Source organism: Excalfactoria chinensis, chromosome 25 (assembly GCF_039878825.1).
Source record: "Excalfactoria chinensis isolate bCotChi1 chromosome 25, bCotChi1.hap2, whole genome shotgun sequence".
NCBI classification, from domain to species: Eukaryota; Metazoa; Chordata; class Aves; order Galliformes; family Phasianidae; genus Excalfactoria; species Excalfactoria chinensis.
In genome coordinates, this window is record NC_092849.1 from 3,191,521 (window position 1) to 3,209,475 (window position 17,955).

The 17,955-nt window shown below is 60.9% G+C and overlaps 1 protein-coding gene across 2 annotated transcripts; it reads right to left on the bottom strand.

Moving 5' to 3' along the window:
* Window positions 1–17: 17 nt before the first annotated feature.
* Window positions 18–15,681, bottom strand: HK2 (hexokinase 2). 2 transcript variants are annotated; one of them, XM_072357240.1, is made up of 18 exons: window positions 15,193–15,681; window positions 9,031–9,193; window positions 6,454–6,602; window positions 6,195–6,314; window positions 4,758–4,853; window positions 4,557–4,656; window positions 4,266–4,449; window positions 3,736–3,891; window positions 3,386–3,619; window positions 2,873–3,177; window positions 2,530–2,678; window positions 2,198–2,317; window positions 2,007–2,102; window positions 1,680–1,779; window positions 1,419–1,602; window positions 1,113–1,268; window positions 411–644; window positions 18–168 (listed from the first exon to the last, which is right to left on the bottom strand). In XM_072357240.1, the coding sequence occupies exons 1-18, from the start codon at window positions 15,391–15,393 to the stop codon at window positions 24–26; spliced, it is 2,892 nt and encodes a 963-aa protein (XP_072213341.1). In that variant the 5' UTR covers window positions 15,394–15,681; the 3' UTR covers window positions 18–23. The 2 variants fall into 2 exon arrangements, with proteins under 2 accessions (XP_072213341.1, XP_072213343.1); XM_072357242.1 differs by lacking the exon at window positions 15,193–15,681 and adding an exon at window positions 13,024–13,170.
* Window positions 15,682–17,955: the final 2,274 nt, after the last annotated feature.

The window sequence follows — 17,955 nt, forward strand, 5'->3', positions numbered from 1 at the left end:
CAGGGCTGAGCTCGGTGCTGCTCCTACCGCTGCCCGGCATCGCGGATCCGACACGCCACGGCCGTGATCAGCGCCGCCCCTTTACCGCTGCCGTCCTCCGACTGCAGGAACGTCACCTCGCAGCACGGGGAGAGCAGCCGCACCGTGTCCTGCATCACGGCCGAGAAGCTGCGGGAGGAGGAAGAGGAGGAGGAAGAGGAGGAACCCATCAGAGCCGCCTGGCGCTGCAGCCGACACCATCCCACATCGATACCCACAACGGGCACAGCCAGAACCACGTCCTGCCTTCCAGCCCCGATTCCCGGCCAGCACCCAACCCGAGTGCCTGGGGTAGGGTCTATGCAGCCCCACCACAGCCCCTCCCAGTGGGCAGAACCCCCCCCCATCCCACCTCCCCATCCTGCACTCACTGCGGGTGCAGTTTGTAGAGCGTCCCGTCCACTCCGACCGTCACTTTGAGGAACTCCAGCCCCCGGTTCTCTCGGATCTTATCCACCACGGCGGCCATTCCTGCCCCGCACAGCTGGGCTGCACGCCGGGCCACCACGGCACAAACCTCCTTCACGATGATGCTGTCGTCGCACGTGCTCTCCAGGCCCAGGTGCTGGAGGATGGAGCGCACCTGCAGCAGGGCCAGGCAGTCGCTGCGGGGCAGGAGGGGGGCAAAGCAGTTAGAGGAGATCCCATATCCACGTGTGGCACCCATGGAGCCGTGGCTCGGGTGATGCCCAAGCTGGAGCGTGCTCCATTCCTTGCCCTGGCTTTGAGTGGAGCAGCCAGGACCCAACATCCCAAAACACAGCAGGCTGGCCATGCTCACATCCTCACCCTCCCATCCTCACCCTCATCCTCACCCTCACATCCTCACCCTCACATCCTCACCCTCATCCTCACCTTCACATCCTCACCCTCCCATCCTCACCCTCACATCCTCACCCTCCCATCCTCACCCTCATCCTCACCTTCACATCCTCACCCTCATCCTCACCCTCATCCTCACCTTCACATCCTCACCTTCACATCCTCACCCTCACATCCTCACCCTCACATCCTCACCCTCCCATCCTCACCCTCCCATCCTCACCTTCACATCCTCACCCTCCCACCCTCACCTTTCTATCTGAGACAGGAACTTGGTCTCAAAGATCCCCCTGGTCTTCAGGCGCTCGGAGATGCGGCCGCGGAAGAGCAGCCCCCTCTTGGTGAAGTCCATCAGGATGTTGCGGACGATTTCCCCCAGGTACATCCCGCTGATCATCTTCTCAAACCTGCAGTGAGGTCAGCAGGGCCGTGTTGGCACCGAGGGGGCAGCCCAGCCCACCCCACAGCACCCGGCACCGCCGTCCTTATGGTCCAGCACCATCAGGTTCTGCAGGGGAGGGACGGCTCCCGGCAGCCCCAGCATCAGCATCACACACCTCTGCTTGCCGGGGTTGAGGGACAGCTCATCCACGGCCAGATCAAACTCGGTCTGGATGTCATCCAAGCAGCCGTTGTCCCCAAACGCCCCCCACTCCATGTTGACACACATGCGACCTTCATCGCCCTCCACCAGCTCCACGTTCCGCATCTCCTCCATATAGCAGGCGTTGCTGCCCGTGCCTGCAGGGGGAGGGTCTCAGTGGGGCTCGAGGGGAGGGAATCAACCCACGTGGGGCAGGGGAAGGGGCAGCTCTCACCAACTATCAGCCCGACTTCGCAGTAGGGGTCTTCGTAGCCGCAGGTCATCATGGTGCCCACCGTGTCGTTCACCACCGCCACCACGTCCAGGTCGAACTCCTGGAAGGGAAGGGTTGGGTCGGGTGGTTTCCCATATGGGGATGATGGAGCAGCTCATGGGGGTGGGATGGGATGAGCCGCTCAGCTCTTAGCTCCAGGCTCTGGAAATCCACCCTGTGTGTGATGACTAAAGGGCGGTGGTTGGCATCCCAATGTTCGGCCCAGTTCATTCCCAGCCCAGTTCATTCCCAGCCCAACTAACGCCGCCGCAGAGCTGCCCCGCTCACCTCTCTGCGGTGGATGGCCTCCTTCAGCAGACTGACCACGTCCTCCCCTTCGCAGCCCGTGGCTTTGAAACCCTTTGTCCACTTGAGGAGAATCCCCTGGAGGGAGAAAAGAGGGTCGGGGTGAGACGGCAGCTCCCCACGGCCCCCAAACCTCGTGGGTTCCCTCAGCATCCTGCTGGCGCCAGGCTCACCTCGTCCAGGTTGGTCTGCCTGCACGGGAAGGAGAAGGTGAAGCCCAACGGGAGCGACACTCCCTTCATGCCCATGTACTCCAGGAAGTCGGAGATGCAGTGAACGATGTGGTCGAAGAGCTGTATGTGCAGAGAGGGCACAGTCACCACGTGTGACGCAGACTCCTCCATACCCCAGCACCCTTGGGACGCACTCCTCCCTCTGCAGGGTGCCCCAGAGCCCCCTGGCCCCAACCCCATCGACGCCCCGAAGCCATCAGCGATGCTCAGAGCTCAACCCGTGCCATTTCCCTGGTTGGGTTATGTGGGATGGAGCGGTGGGTTGGACTCACCTCCTCGCCCGTCCCCTGCATCACCTCCAGCGGGATGGAGTAGATCTTGTTGTGCATCTCCACACCGCGCCGCATCCCGTTCCGGACCCGCACCAGCAGCACGCGGAAGTTCGTCCCCCCCAAGTCCAGGGCGAGGAAATCTCCTTTCTCTAAAGGCCAGGAAAGGGTGGTGAGGAGAGAGAAGAGCTCAGTGAGGAGCTCATCCCATGCTCATGTTGGGCATGGGATATTCAGCATTGTCATCCCAGAGCTTTGGAACCACGACACCAAGGGGAACAGCGACCCCTCCATGGCACAGACATGGGAGCTCTTTGCTGTAGGCAGGACATGAAGGCTTCCTCACCTGTCCCGTCTGGAGTTGAGCACACATATGTGGGCAGCATCTTCACCGTGGCCTCCGCGTGCGTCTCCTTGCCCAGCCCCTTCTCCATCTCCACCCTCATCCTCCGCTTCACCTCCAGGAGCTGCTCGTGGCTCAGCTTCAGTGCCTCCAGGATCTTCTGCCTGGCCTTGTGCTGGGCCGCCAGCCGATAAGCCACCGCCGTCACCATGGCCGCCCCTTTGCCGCTGCCATCTTCCGACCGCACGAATCGGATGTCGCAGTCGGGCAGCAGCTTCCTCACTGTCTTATGGAGGCGTCGTGCAAAGCTATGGAAGAAGGAGGAGGAAGAAGGAAGAAGGCTTGAGTGTGCCGCCACGCGTCGTGTCAGACTGCGATGGCCCACGTGGGCTTTGGGATCCAATGGAGGTGAGCACGGGCCACCACGAGGCCAGATGTCCTCTTGAGATGGCCAACAGATGGGATCCATTGGAGGTGCCGGACCTCCTCCAGCTCCCCGTTGCCTGGTGCACTTACTGCGGGTGCTTCTTGTAGACGGATCCATCCACGCCGACGGTGGAGCGCAGCCGCTCCACCCCCTTGTTCTCCTTGATGCGGCGCAGCACGGCGGCCAGCGTCGCCCCGCAGAGGTTGGCCGAGCGGGTGGAGACGATCTGGCAGATGCGGTGCGTGGCCAGGCAGTCCTCATGGGACGGCTCCAGGCCCAGCTTGGTGAGGATCTCGTGGGCTTTCTGCAGCCCCTCTTTCTCCCTGCACACCGAAGAACAGAAGAGATCTGTGCCTGGAAACCCGCCGTGGGTCCGGTGCTTCCCCTAGATATCGGGTGGTGGGCTGGGACCCCTCAAAGACAGCCAACCCCTGCTCACTTCTCTATAGCAGAGACAAATCTGGTCTCGAAGTGTCCAGTGGTGCGCAGATCTGAAGAGAGCTTCCCTCGGAAGAGCAGCCCCTCCTTGGCCATCTTCACCAGGATGAGGCGCACCAGCTCGCCCATGTACATCCCACTGATCATCTTCTCGAACCTCACAAACACAAGAGGTGCAAGGTTGGAGCCCCATCATTAACCCCAACCGCTCTCCCGGCTGCGCCGTCCCATCCGCAGAACAGGAGCTCTGCAGGAGCGGGCTGCGGACGTTGGGGGGTGGTGGTGGTCCCTTTCTGCTGCCGATGGGTTTGTTGGCAGGGGAAACGTGGACCGACAGCCCCGAGCGGAGGGCTGGCAAGGGAAGCGGGCGTTGGGTGGATGTGCCAGCCCGAATCCCACACAGTCCCCATCGACAGGACGGAGGACACTGTGACCCAGTTAACTGGGACAACCCCACCGGTCTCACACAATGGGAGGATGGGCAACGTGGAGCAGAGCCCGCGGCCGAGCCGGTGCCAGGAATCTGCTTACAGCTGCTTGCCAGGGTTGAGCGAGCCCATGTCTATCTCGTGGTCGAACTCGGTCCTGATGTCATTGAGCACGCCATCGTCCCCAAAGGCACCCCACTCCATGTTGATGCACATCCGGCCCTCGTCCCCCTCCACCAGGTCGATGTGCCTCATCTCCTCCATGTAGCAGGCGTTGGTGCCCGTCCCTGCGCCGAGCACGGAGAGCTGCTCGCATTGGGTGCAGGATCTCCCCCATCCTCCCCAATTAACCCCATTGCAATCCACCAACATCCCCCCGCTCAGCCCCGCTCACCCACAATGAGTCCGACTTCACAGTTCTGGTCATCGTAGCCGCAGGACATCATGGTGCCAACGGTGTCGTTTACCACCGCCACGATGTCGATGTCGAAGTCCTGAAATGATGGAGGGGGCACTGAGTGCCACCAAACAGCACCGCAGGGTCTCCACCTGCATGGTGACGATGCGCATCGCATCCCATGTGTCCCATCCTTACCCCACGCTTCTTGATGGCCTTACGCAGCAGGGACACCACATCCTTCCCCTCCACGCTGCTGCACTTGAATCCCTTTGTCCAATTGACGAGGATGCTCTGTGTTGGGGGAAGAGATAGAAGGAGATGCTCAGCTGGACCCCACACCGCCACGTGTCCGAAACTGCATCTCAAGGTCGGAACCATCAACCCACAACTCAAAGTCAGAGCCACCAACACACAAACTTAAAGTCAGAACCACAAAACCACACCTCAAGGTCAGACCCACCAACCCACAGCTCAAAGTCGGAACGACCCAATCCATGTCTCAAGGTCAGACCCACCAACCCACAGCTCAAAAAGTAAGAGCCGCTCAACACACAACTCAAAATCAGAGCCAACCCACAACCCAAGGTCAGAACAACCCAACCCACAGCTCAAGGTCAGAGCTGCCCAGCCCGCTCCTCCAGCACAGGGACGGACACGGCTCTGCAGGCACAACCCCTCCCTCTTATCACTGCCATCGGCATCTGCAGCGGTTCCCACGTCCCAGTTTATGGCCACGGGCACGTGAGTCATCGGCTCCCTGCCGCCGGCAAAGGGACGTGACCTCTGTGCTCAGCTTCATGGAGCCCTGCAGCAAAACTGGCTCTGATGCACACAGAGGACACCAATGGGACGAGGTCTCAGCCATCTCCATGCGGTGCACTAATAGGAACACGACTTCCCGCACCCCCAGCGTGGAGCTGCAGACGTGCCGAGCTGCTGCCGTGCCATGGAGCTGCCCACCATAAACCCTGCATGGGGTGAGCGCTGGGAAGCAGGAGATGGCAGTGTGGGATGTGCCCGGTGAGGTCAATGATGCTGATGTGGTGCTCAGCACGTCCCCAGGGCTGCTTCATCCAGCACCAGCAGCTGCTCAACGAGAGCAGAAGGAACGAGGCACAGAGAGCTCTGTGTGCCACCGGACCCACAGGGATCACCGAGCCACAAAGGGTCATTCACACCACGTGGCTGAGAGTGGTGCCATGAGGGGCTGTAGGGCCATATGGAGCTGTAGGGCCATGAGGGGCTTTAGGGCCATGAAATGACAGTAGGACCATTAGGGGCTGTAGGTCCATATGGAGCTGTAGGGCCATGTGCGGCTGTAGGGCCATGAGTGGTTGTAGGGCCATGAGGGGCTGTAGGGCCATGAGATGATTGTAGGGCCACCATGAGGCCTTCCCTCAGTCTCTTCTCTGCGCTGAACCCACGGGACCTCCTCCTCCCCCCACACACGTTACCTTTGTCCCCCTTCCCCATCCTCCTGACCCACCTTTGGATACTCTTAGATGCTTTTAGGTCCTTCCATTCCAGTGCCCCAACTGCCCCCAGTGCTCCAGCTGTGACCCCACCAGGGCACAGTCACCCAATCCAGCACAGAACATCCCCCCTTTTCAGCCCCCCACATCCCTCACCCACCTCATCCAACTTGGTCTGATGACACGGGAAGGAGAAAGTGAAGCCAAGGGGCAGCTTCTTGTCCTTGATTTTCAGCTTCTCCATGAAGTTGGCCAAGCACTCGGCAATGTGGTCAAAGAGCTGAAAGGCAACGGTTGAGGATGAGCAACGGTGACATCTTGGCATCCTGAAGGACATCTCGGCATTGCCTTGACTACTGGCCCTGCTTTGGGTGGTTCTTCCTTTCTAGGGGGGGAAATGGGGACTAGGGGAGGCCCACCTGCATCCCACTGCCTCGCATGAGGTCCTCGTGGATCTCGTAGATCTGGCTCTCCATCTCCACCTTCTGCAGGCCGTTGTCGGACACCTTCACCCGCAGCACGCGGAAGTTGGTGCCGCCGAGGTCCAGAGCCAAGAAGTCTCCGTCCTCTGGGGAAGAGAAAGCCAAAAGTGACCCCCAAAACTCAAACCAAAGGGGTGAGCCCCAAAACCACAGAGGTGAACCCCAAAATACTACAGGAGTAAACCTCAAAACTCCACAGGGTTGAACCCCAAAGCTCTACAGGGATGAGCCCCAAAAGCACAAAGGTTAACTACAGCAGTTAGCCCCAGAATGACAGGGATTCACCCCAAAGCTCCACAGGGGTGAATCCCTAAGCTGTACAAGAATTAGCTGCTGAACTGTACAGGGATGAGCCTCAAAACCACAGGGCTGAACCCTACAGGAGTTAGCCCTAAAACCACAGGACTGAACCCCAGAACTCCACAGAGACGAACCCCAAAACCACAAGGGTTGGTTCCAAACTCCACAGGGCTTAGCCCCAAACCCACAGGGATTAACCCCAAAACTCCACAGCAGTGAACCCCGAGACTCCAGAGGGGTTACCCATAAACCACAGGGTGATCCCCCGGCGCCGCAGGTCCCGTAAGGTCGCAGCACCGGCCCCGTTCCCGACTGCTGACGCAAGAATCCCAACAGAGCTCTCCCCTCCCACCCCCTCCCCACGCTCTGCCCTTCCCTGGTGTCGCACAGCAGAGGAGGAAACCTGAGTGCTGCTCTGGGAATGCAGCCCAGCCATCCCCAGCAGCGCCGGCGCGTGGCTCTGGGTGCAGCTCAGCTATTTAGGATGGGGACAGAGCAAGAGCTGGAGGGCGGCTCACGGCCACCGAGACAGAAAGTGGGGACAGAAAGTGGTGCTTGTTGGCGCTCCGGTGTCTGCAGGGGGGATGGATGGGGTGTGCATGGGGACACGGGGTGACTTTGTGGGGCATGAGTGTGTGTGGGGACATGGGGATGTGGACGGTGACTTCACGGGGCCTTCGTGCCATCGGTGCATGCAGGGATGTGGGGAGATGATTGGTGGCCTCATGGAGCCTTGGTGATGTTGGTGGGTGCGGACGTGGGCACACAGATGGGGACATCAGGGAGCCATTGTGCACAGGGACATGGGCATGGAACCTTCATTGGAGTGCGTGGGGACACGAAGACACGGATGGTGACATCACGGAGCCTTGATGACACCGGTGTGTGCGGGGCCATGGGGACACGGACGGCGCACAGGGCACGGATCCAGGAAAGCAGATCCCAGCAGCCAAGGAGCGAGCAGACGCCGTCCCTGCCGTGCCCAGGTTGGAGCTGCAGAGCTCCGGTTTCCACCCCACACCCCCGGAGGTTTGAGCTCGATAAGCCGTGAGCAAACAGGAAGGCAAACAGCACGGCCAGCAGCACGCTCACTGCCGGGGGCTGTTTGCTCCCTGCCAAGGACCCGAAGATAAGAGCTGCCTTCCCCATCCCGTAGGGAACGCCGTGCCAAGGTGCCCATCCAGCAGAGCTCGCTGCCCTGGTGCTGAGCGCGCCGTGCCCTCGCCCTACATCTCGGTGTGACCCGCTGGCTGTGTAAGCCCCTTCATCCAGCATAATCCAGGAGCTGACGTGCGTATATCACCAGACCCCTGCAGAGCACCCCGTCCTGGCTGGGAGGAGGAGCAGCCTGAGAGTGATGCTTTGGGCTCTCTGCGTTGGGGTTGCTCTTGGGTGAGCCCAAAGCAGGGCTGGGCCTACATGATGTTTAAGGAGCCTTCCAACTCAACCACCCAATGGTTCTGTGACCTTTAAGGACCCTTCCAATTCAACCACCCCACAGCTTTGTGACCTTTAAGGACCCTTCCAACTCATCCATTCCATGGCTCTAAGCTCTTCAAGGACCCTTCCAACCCATCCATTCCATGGCTCTAAGCTCTTCAAGGACCCTTCAAACCCATCCATTCCATGGCTCTAAGCTCTTCAAGGACCCTTCCAACCCATCCATCCCATGGCTCTGTGATCTTCAAGGACCCTTCCAACCCAACCCATCCATCCCATGGCTCTATGATCTTTTAGGATCTTTCCAACCCATCCATTCTACAGTCCTACAACTCCCTGACATCCCAGCAGCTCCACTCTTCACTTTTCCCCCCCGTCAGGTTATATGAGGACCCCGCAGGAAGGTCCTGAGAGCATCTCCACCCAGCAACCGCATGAGGAAGCCATTCAGTGTCGGATGCACCGATGGGAGCCCAAAGCTGAGCCGTTCTCCCCCCCCCAAGCCAAGCGGGGTCGGTCGGTCCCTCGGGGAGGACGAGAGGCGCGTGGGAAGGGAGCAGAAAGGCGGCATTGTCAGCTGCCTCCTCACGTGGTCCCCATCCCATTCAGCACTAATGAGAAGCGACCAGCCGACCCGTGACCACCTCCTCGTCCTGCCAGCACGGGGCACAGCGGGGGCCGCTCACACCCCAGGAGCCCTTTGATGTGAGGGAGACCCCCACCCCAGTTGCACCCAACCACAGAGGGGCAGAACCTGTCCCCGTCACGCCGTACCTGTCCCATCTGGGGTGGACCTGACGAAGGAGGGCAGCATCTTGACGGAGGCGGTGGGGTTGGTGTCGGCTCCCAGCCCCTTCTCCATCTCCTTGCGGAAGCGCTCGGACACCTCCTGCAGTGTGTCCTCAGAGAGACGCATGTGATACAGGTACTTGTCCACCTGTGGGGCACGGAGGGGCAGCAGGTGAGCGGTGGGGCTGGGGGACGTGGGGACAACGCTGCAGATGGAGGATGGAAGCAGCTCACCCACACCAGAGTATGACAGGGATGGGCACAGAGAGCTGCTCCCAAACACCTGGAGCTGCTTTGCAACCCAACCAAGTGGTCCAAATGAAGGTGAACCCTACAGGTGGCCCAAGAGATGCTCAACCCCGCAGGTGGCCCAAGAGAAATCCAGACCTAAGGTGGCCAAAGAGATGTCCAGCCCCAAGAGAAGCCTACCCTACAGGCGGCCCAAGAGAAGCCCAACCCTACAGGCGGCCCAAGAGAAGCCCAACCCTAAGGTAGCCCAAGAGAGGCCCAACCCTAAGGTGGCCCAAGTAAAGTTCAACCCTACAGGTGGTCCAAGAGATGCTCAACACCACAGGTGGACCAAGAGAAATCCAACCCTGAGGTTGCCAAAGAGAAGCCCAGTGCTATGGATGGCCCTAGGGAACTCCAACACTACAGGTGGCCCAAACAAAGCCCAGCCCTACAGGTATCCAAAGTGAAGCCCATCCCCACAGGTGACCCCAGACCCCCCCCTGCAGGCACCCAAACACGCTGACAAAGCCCAGCTTGCCAACGTTGGGTCCCGGGGTTGGATTCCAGCTGTAGGGCTGGGATTGGGACACCTCGGTCCATGGGACCTGGTGCTTTATGGGGGATGTTGGTGGTGAGGATCCCCGCGGGGTCCCGCAAGGATCACAGCCCCATAGACAGCATCAGAGCGCCGTGAAATAGAGCATCCCATCCCAGATGAGTGGGGCAGGGACTGACGGACAGCGGGAGGCGTGCAGACGGACGGCCAGGCCTTGCCTTGGCCCCATGACCTTCCCTTACCGCTAATTAAAGGGCAGTGGCCAACTCAGAGGGAAACCCCACCCATGGGGCTCAGCTCACCTGTCTGCAGGCACGTACCGCCCCGTCACCCCAACGCCAGCCACATCCCCCCCCCTCCCCCATATAATGCCCCCTGCGCTACCTGCAGCGTCACGAGGCACGGGGTCACCTTCCCTTAATCCCCAAAGCCCTTCTAAACCCGGGATCATCTTCTCCTCCAAACTCACAGCCCGTCCCACTCGGCTCAGCCGGGTCATGGCACCCACATCCCCCCCCCCTATCCCCACCCCCCCCTATAGGAAGGGTGTTACTTTTGGTTCCCCTTTTTGTGTTATCTTCCCCCCCCCCAACCCCTCCCTGGGGCCCCACAGCTGCAGAAGTTGCTCAGGCTGCGCCTTTTCGAGGCGGATTCTTTCACTTTCTGGCTTGGATTCTTTCACTTTTTGGCACCGGGCAGACAAACAGCTCTTATGGATGGGAGCCACAGCCGGGACGGGAAGGTTTAACCCTGAGCTGCACAGAACCCAAAGCATGGGAAACCCCAACCCTAACCCCAACCCCAACCCTAACCGTAACCCTAACACTAACCCTAACCCCAACCCTAACCCCAACCCTAACCCCCCAGCTCTCACCCTTCACCCCACAGCCCTGGGGAGCTCTGACCCCATTCTACCATCCCGGAAGGTGACGCCGGCAGCGCCGCCCCCATGACCCCGCAGCCCCACATCCTCAGCACCCCACGTGCGCACGCTGTGACCCCGCAATGCAGCCGAGCCCCCGTGACACACCACGGCCTGCAGTCACTTCCAGCAGGGCTGAGTCACCGCGTTCCTGCTCGGCCGGTTCCTCCTCCCCAGCCCTGCACCCATTTCTCAGCCCCATCCGGCCCTTTGCAGCCCCGCTCATCCAACCATCCTCAGCCCCAGCCGTCCACCCAGCCCTGCCTGGCCCCACTCACCCTTCCTCGGCCCCATCATCTGCCCATCCTTGGCCCCATTCACCCCTCATCATTTCCCAGCCCCATCCATCCATTCCCAACCCCTCTCACCCCACCGTGGCCCCCATCCATCCCTCTTCAGCCCCATTCATTCATCCATCCATCCATCCTCACCCTCATCCATCCTCCCAGCCCTGCTTGGCCCCACTCACCCTTCCTTGGCCCCATTCACCCCTTCTCAGCCCCACTCACCCATCTTCAGCCCCATCCATTCATTCCCAGCCCCATCCATCCATTCATTCCCAGCCCCCCACCCACCCCTTATCAGCCCCATTCACCCCTCCTCAGCCCCATCCATTCATCCATTCCTCAGCCCCTCTCCCCCACCCCCACCCACCCCTCCTTGGCCCCATCCATCCATCCATCAGCAGCGGGGGATGCTCTTGAAATCTGCCCTGAAAACCCCTAAAGGCGATGGGGGGGGGATCTGTCAGTGTCCGTCTGTCTGTCCTACAGGGACCCCACAGCCCCTATATTGGGGAGGGGGGGGGGAGGAAAAGCCCCGTAGAGCTGACAGCCCCACTGTTTGTGCTGGGAGCCCAATGGGGGCTGTCAGTCACCCCACTGTCACCCCGCTGTCATCCACCTCAACCCTGAGTCACCCCACTCTCGCTGACCCCGCTGCCACCCCATTGTCACCTCCTGTCACCCCGCTGCCAACACCCGGCGCAGTGAGGGGCCTCATGGGGCAGCCCCCCCCCCCCCCATAACCCCATACAGGCTGTGGGGCTGGGACGACATTGCGGGTCTTTCCAACCCCCCCCTCCCCCAAATTCGGTCTGAAAACGGAACCGAACGGAACGAGCCCGCATTTCCCGCACGGTGTCCCCTATGGGGCAGCTCTGCCGTGCGGTGCCGACCCCCCCCCAGCCTCAAAGCCCCCCCCCCTCCCAACCCCACTTTCAGCCCCGTTCTCCCCCCGGGACTCGGCCGCCCCATAACCGGACGGAACCGCAGCGCAACGGCAGCTCCTCCGGACCCCCCCCCCTCCTCCCCTCCTTCCCCCCCCGCCCGACGTTACACAACCCGCTCCACGTGCCCCCCCGCCCCCCCCCCCTCCCCACCTCGGGCACTTTCGGACACTTTTTCCCCCTTTCTCCCCCCCATCCCCCCCGTTTCTTCCCTTCCTACCCGGCGCAGTCAGCGTGCCGTGCCGTGCCGTGCCGTGCCGCTCCGCTCCGCTCTCCTCCCCATCTCTGCCCCCAACCCCCCCCCGCTGCCCCCCAGGACCCCCCCCCCCCCGCCCCGCATCCACCACGCGATGCTCCGGCCGAACAAAGGGGCCGCGCTCAGCCCCGCTCGGCCGCTCCGAATCCCACCGCGTTTCCCCCCCTCCTCATCCCGCGGACCCCCCCGGCCCGGCCCGACCCCCCCCCCCGCCCGCAGGACCACGCGGGGCACGTCCCGCACGGCGGCAGCGCTCAGCCCGCCCACGGCCACGCGGGGACAGCGCCGGCTCCGCCGCTCTTTTTTCCGCCTTTTCTCCTTTTCTCTCCCATTTCTCGCCTTTTCCGCTCCGTTTTTCTTTCCCTTCCCCCCCACTTTTCCTTTCAGTTTCCTTTTTTCCCTTTTCCTCCCCCTTTTTCCCTCCTTTTTCCCCCCCTTTTTCCCTCTTTTCCTCCTTTCTTTTTCTCTTCTCCTCTTCTTTCCCCCCTTTTCTCCCCTCTTCCTTTCCTCCCTCCCTCCTCCTCTTCCTCCTTCCTTCCCTCCCCCCATTTTATCCCCACTTTTTGCCTCCCCTTTTCCCCCCCTCCCCACTTTTCAATTTTCCCCACTTCCCTCCTTTCTCTCCCCCCCATTCCCTCTCTCCCCTCCTATCTTTTCACCCTCCCACCCCTCTCCTTTTCCGACACCCCCTCCCCTTTTCACCTCGCCTTTTCTCCCCCACGTTCCCCACTTTCCCCCCCCCTCCATTCCATCCCATCCCATCTCCCCTCGCCCCCCTCGCCCACCTTCTGCGCCTGGTCATGGTTGAGCTCAGTGAAGAAGTATGCGAGCAGATGGGACGCGATCATGTCGGCGTTGCGGGGCGGTGCGGTGCGGAGCGGTGCGGTGCGTTGCGCCCGATCCCGCCCGTCGCGCTGAGCCTCATTGAGGAGTTCCCCGGCCCCCCCCCCCGCCCCCATGACGCCGCTCCGCCGCCGCTCCCCCATTGGCGGAACAACGAGGGTGTGGGACCCCCCCGAGGGACGGAGCCCCGCTAGGGGGCGCAATAAGAGAGTGGGGAGGGGGGTATATGGGGTATATGGGGTCTGGGGTAGGGATGGGGGGGATATGGGGCTGGGGGTGTTGGGGGAGTAGGGATGGCGGGGTATGGGATGGGGGTGTGTATGGGGAGGGGGTGTGGGGGGGGTTAGGGGGTGTGTATGGAGTTTGGGGGTGTGGGGTGGGGATATGGGGGGGTGTTGGAGGTTAGAGGGATGTGTATAGGGTGGGGGTGCAGGGATGTATGGGATAAGGATGTGGGATGGAGGGGGTGTGGGGTAGGGATGTAGGGGGGTGCGGGATGGGGGGTGAGTGTAGGGGGGGTGTTGGGCTATCTATGGGGTGAGGGGGGGTGTGGGGTGGATGGGGCATGTGTGGGGTGGGGGACTGGGGTGTGGAGGTGGGGGGGGGTAGGGATGCTGGGGGGCTGCAGGGTGGGGGCTGTGTGGGGTTGGGGGGTTTGTGGGGGCTGTATATGGGGTAGGGATGTATGGGGTGGCGCATAGGGGGAGAAGATATATGTGATAGAAGTGCATATAGGGTGGGTGTGCATAAGAGGTGGGAGGGGTGTGTTGGGGGGATGTATGGGGTGGGCATCTATATGGGGTGGGGGGGCGTATATGGGGAGGGGTGGCGTGTACACGGGACAAGGACGTGTCTATGGGGTGGGCACAGATGGGGTGGGCTTCTATGGGGTGATCATTTGGGGATGGAGGGGATTGGGGGGGGGGGTTGTCTATGGGGATGGGGTGGTCAGGATGGTGTTGGGGGGGTGGAGGGGGGCACGTGTCCGCACACAGCGCCCCGCATCGCCCGCCCCACAGCCCCGTGTGCCGTCACATGGCCCGCAATGTGCAGCACGGCCGTGCCCAGCCAGCCGTGTGCACCCGTCAACCCGCATCACCCATCACCCCACGGCGCAGCTCCGAGCTCTGGGGTGCCCCACATCCCAATCCCCATCCCCCCACCCCACCCCGATGCCGCCCCATAAGCGGGTGCCTGAGGCCGCGGTGGGATTTGGGGGCTCTCTGTGTTGGTTCATCCCCTTTGGGCTCAGTGCCTTGGGATCCCTACTGCTTTTTGGGGTACGGATGCTGTGGGGTGTGTGGATGGGATTGGGGGGGAAAGGGGGGATGAAGGGGAGAGGGGGGAGGGAAATGGGGGGAATGAGAGGAGGGAAGAAGGGAGGAATAAGGTGAAAAGTGGAGGGGAAATTAAAGAGGGGAAATGGGAAATAAAAGGGGGAAACGGAGGGGAACCTTCAGGAATGACCCCAAATGCAGGAGGGATTGCAGCCCCCTGGCATCCCACAGTGTATCCCTGTGGGTCCCTGTGGGTCTGGGGGATCCCTTATAGATTTTGGGGTGTCTTAAGGATCTGGGCATCTCTAATAGATCTGGAGGACCTTCATGGATCTGGGTTTCCATTATGGATTCAGGGGATCACTTTATGGATCTGGGGGGTCTACGTGGATTTGGGGGTCCCTATGGCTCTGGAGGTCCCTTATAGCTCTGCACATACCCTATGGATTTGGGGGTCCCCATGGATTTGAGGAGTCCCTTATGGCTCTGGGGATGCCCTACAGACTTGGGGGATCCCTTTAGATTTGGAGGGTCCCCGTGGCTCTGTAGCTGCCTATGAATCAATGGGGTCCCTATGGATACAGCTCTGGAGATGCCCCATGGATTTGGGGACCCCTTATAGGTTCAGAGGTGGGGTCCCTCTGGCTCTGGGGATGCGGGAATGCAACACCAAGAGCAATGGCCATCAATGGGGCAACAAGGGTTGGGGGGAGGAAAGTGGACCCCACAGAGTGAGCTGCAATTCCTTCCCCCACAGCTTCCTATGAGGGGAGCATCCCTCACATTGACCCCAAAGCAAAGAAGTCCCTACAGCTGTGAGGCACGGCCCCTTACCTGCACACTGCCCGTCCCAGCGGCCGCCCATTCGGCTCCCGTTGTCCCCATCTGGGTGCTCATCATCCCCATCTCAGCGGTCACCATCTCCATCTGGCTGCTCATTGACTCCAGCTCGGTGGCCATCATCCCGTTCTCCATCTCGGTGCTCACCCCCATCTCGGTGCTCTCCATCCCCATCTCGGTGCTCATGGTCCCCATCTCCCCCGGCCCTTTTGCAGCTTTATGGCAGCCGACCGCTGGTTGGACACGGCGGGGATGAGCCGGGATCGCAGCGGGGCTTTAATCCCCGACGTGCGGGACGGGGCTGATGGAACAGCCGGGATCCCACAGTCTGTGGGTCGGGCTCCCCGCTGTGGGTCCTATAGGGCAGCGCCGACCCGGCGCCGTGGGTCACCGCGTGCCGCCCCGCTTTGCTGAGCGCAGCCGCTGCTTTGTACCAACGAATCCAAGCCCGGCTCCTTTCTGGTCTGAACGTTCAGATCCTACCTGCCCCAAGGGAAAAGGGGAGGGGGGAGATAAAATAGGGGGGGGGGGACACACACAACACGAGGCCCCACAGCCCCGTCCCTACGTGACCGCAACCACGCGCGGCTCCGGAAGAGGAGCTGTGAGCAAAGAGGTTTATTGCGGATGGATCCTTAATTCCATCAGACGGGATTAAGGAGGCTGCAGGGCGGCAGGGAGGAATCGCTTCCACAACGGAACCCAGCCAGGTTTCCCAGCCCGGTCAGGCGGAGGGAAAGGCAGAAAGAGGCTTTTGGAGATCAAGAATCGGAGCTTAAAGCGGCTCCCACTGCTGGTGTCTGCACTGAGTGCGGTGCCTCCCCTCAGCCAGGTGCCCTGATGGTCCCATCCCAGCCCACCCCATCCCCATCTCCATCCCCATCTATCCCCATTGCCATCTATCCCCATCCCATCCCCATCTATCCCCATCCCATCCTCTCCCATCCTCATCCCTGTCCCACCTGCATCCCATCCCCATTCCTGCCCCCATCCCCATTCCTGCCCCCACACCATCCCTTACTCATCCTCCCCCCTGCCCTAACCCTCATCCCCATCTATCTTCATCCCTATATCTGTCCCCATCCTTGTTTCTCTCCTCATCCCATTCCCTCTTGTTCCCATTCCCGTCCCATCCTCATCACATCCCCAATCCCATCTCCATCCCTGCCCCATTCCATCCCATCCTTGTTGATATCCTCATCCCATATCATCCCCATCCCATTTCTATCCTCATCCCATATCATCCCCATCCCATTTCTATCCTCATCCCATATCATCCCCATCCCATTTCTATCCTCATCCCATATCATCCCCATCCCATTTCTATCCCCATCCCACTCTCACTTCATGCCCATCCCATCCCCAGCCCAAATCTCACCCCCATCCCATTCTCATCCCATCCCCATCCTACCCCATAACCATCCTTATTCCCTCCCCCATCCATTCCCCATTCCCTGTCCCTCCCACCCCAATCCCAACCCATCCCCACCCCATACCTCCAATGCTCTCAGCCCTCCACCACCATCACAGCTTCCTCCCAACCCCATTGCCCTACAGAACCCCCCTATGATATCTCCCAGACCCAGAGCAGAGCCCTCATCCCATTAACTCCAAACGACCCTACAGCTCCTGTAGGGGAAACGCAGCCCACTGCCCGGCCACAGCACTCCCAGCACATCACTGTGGGGTTTGAGGACCAAATGTCCTTTGGGTTTCCGGGATTATCCATCCCCCGCTGCTGATATCCACTAAGATAAGGCTGTATGGCAGCAGGGAGGGTTTTATGGCCCTAATGGCAGGATGGAGGCTTTCGAGGCAGCTCCGCCTGCACAGCGGGCAAAGTTCTTCTCATTTCTGCCCTATTACACACATCGTTGCCCCCCATCCCAAAGCCTGGATGCGAGCATCCCTATTAGACCGCATCCCTATTAGACCGCATCCCTATTAGACCGCATCCCAACAGGGAACGAGGGATGAATCCACCCCATAGATGTAGGGGGAAGAAAGGGGGGTTTTCCTACTGGGCCAACGTGCCAAACCCACACGTACCCACCTGTTTAGGATCAATATGGCCGGCCCCCAAAGCAGAGCATCTCTGGGGGCGACCTTTATGGGGTCAGCACCACCAGCACCACGGGGAAGGTCTCACGGGAGGCTTTGGGGTTCGTTAGTGGGATTTCGTTCAGCACACAGCCCATAACGACCCCTCACAATGCTTTATAGGGTCTGCCCCCATCCCGAAGCAGAGGACGGAGCTGCTTCTCAGTGGGGTCGGTGCGGAGCTCAGAGAACAGGCGGAGTCTTACGGGTCCCTCGGGATCGTCACTTATAGGATCATGTGGGATCCGCCCGGCTCCTCCAACGGCCCCATGTGACACCTTGGGGACACGCCAGGAGATCGCAGCTCCGGAATGGGGCCGCCCTACAACCCCGGCGCTGCCCTTCCCCCCCCCCCCCGACCTTCCCGGAGAGGGAAATCGGAGACCGCGGGTGATTTTCCAGCCCCGTGATTAATGGGACACGTCAGAGCGGGGCGGGGATGCGCGTGTCCCCAAAAGCCGATTCCCGACAGCTGTGATCCCAACGACACCGACCTGCAGCGTCTCTGAACCCCCAAACCGGTACCTCCAACGAATGGGGCCCCATTACCCGTAATCCCATAAAGCACAATCCCCCAGCGCTGTGACCCCACGAACTGGGACCCCAATAACCTATCCCCCTAATATCTGTGACTCTAATAACCGATATCCCAATGAC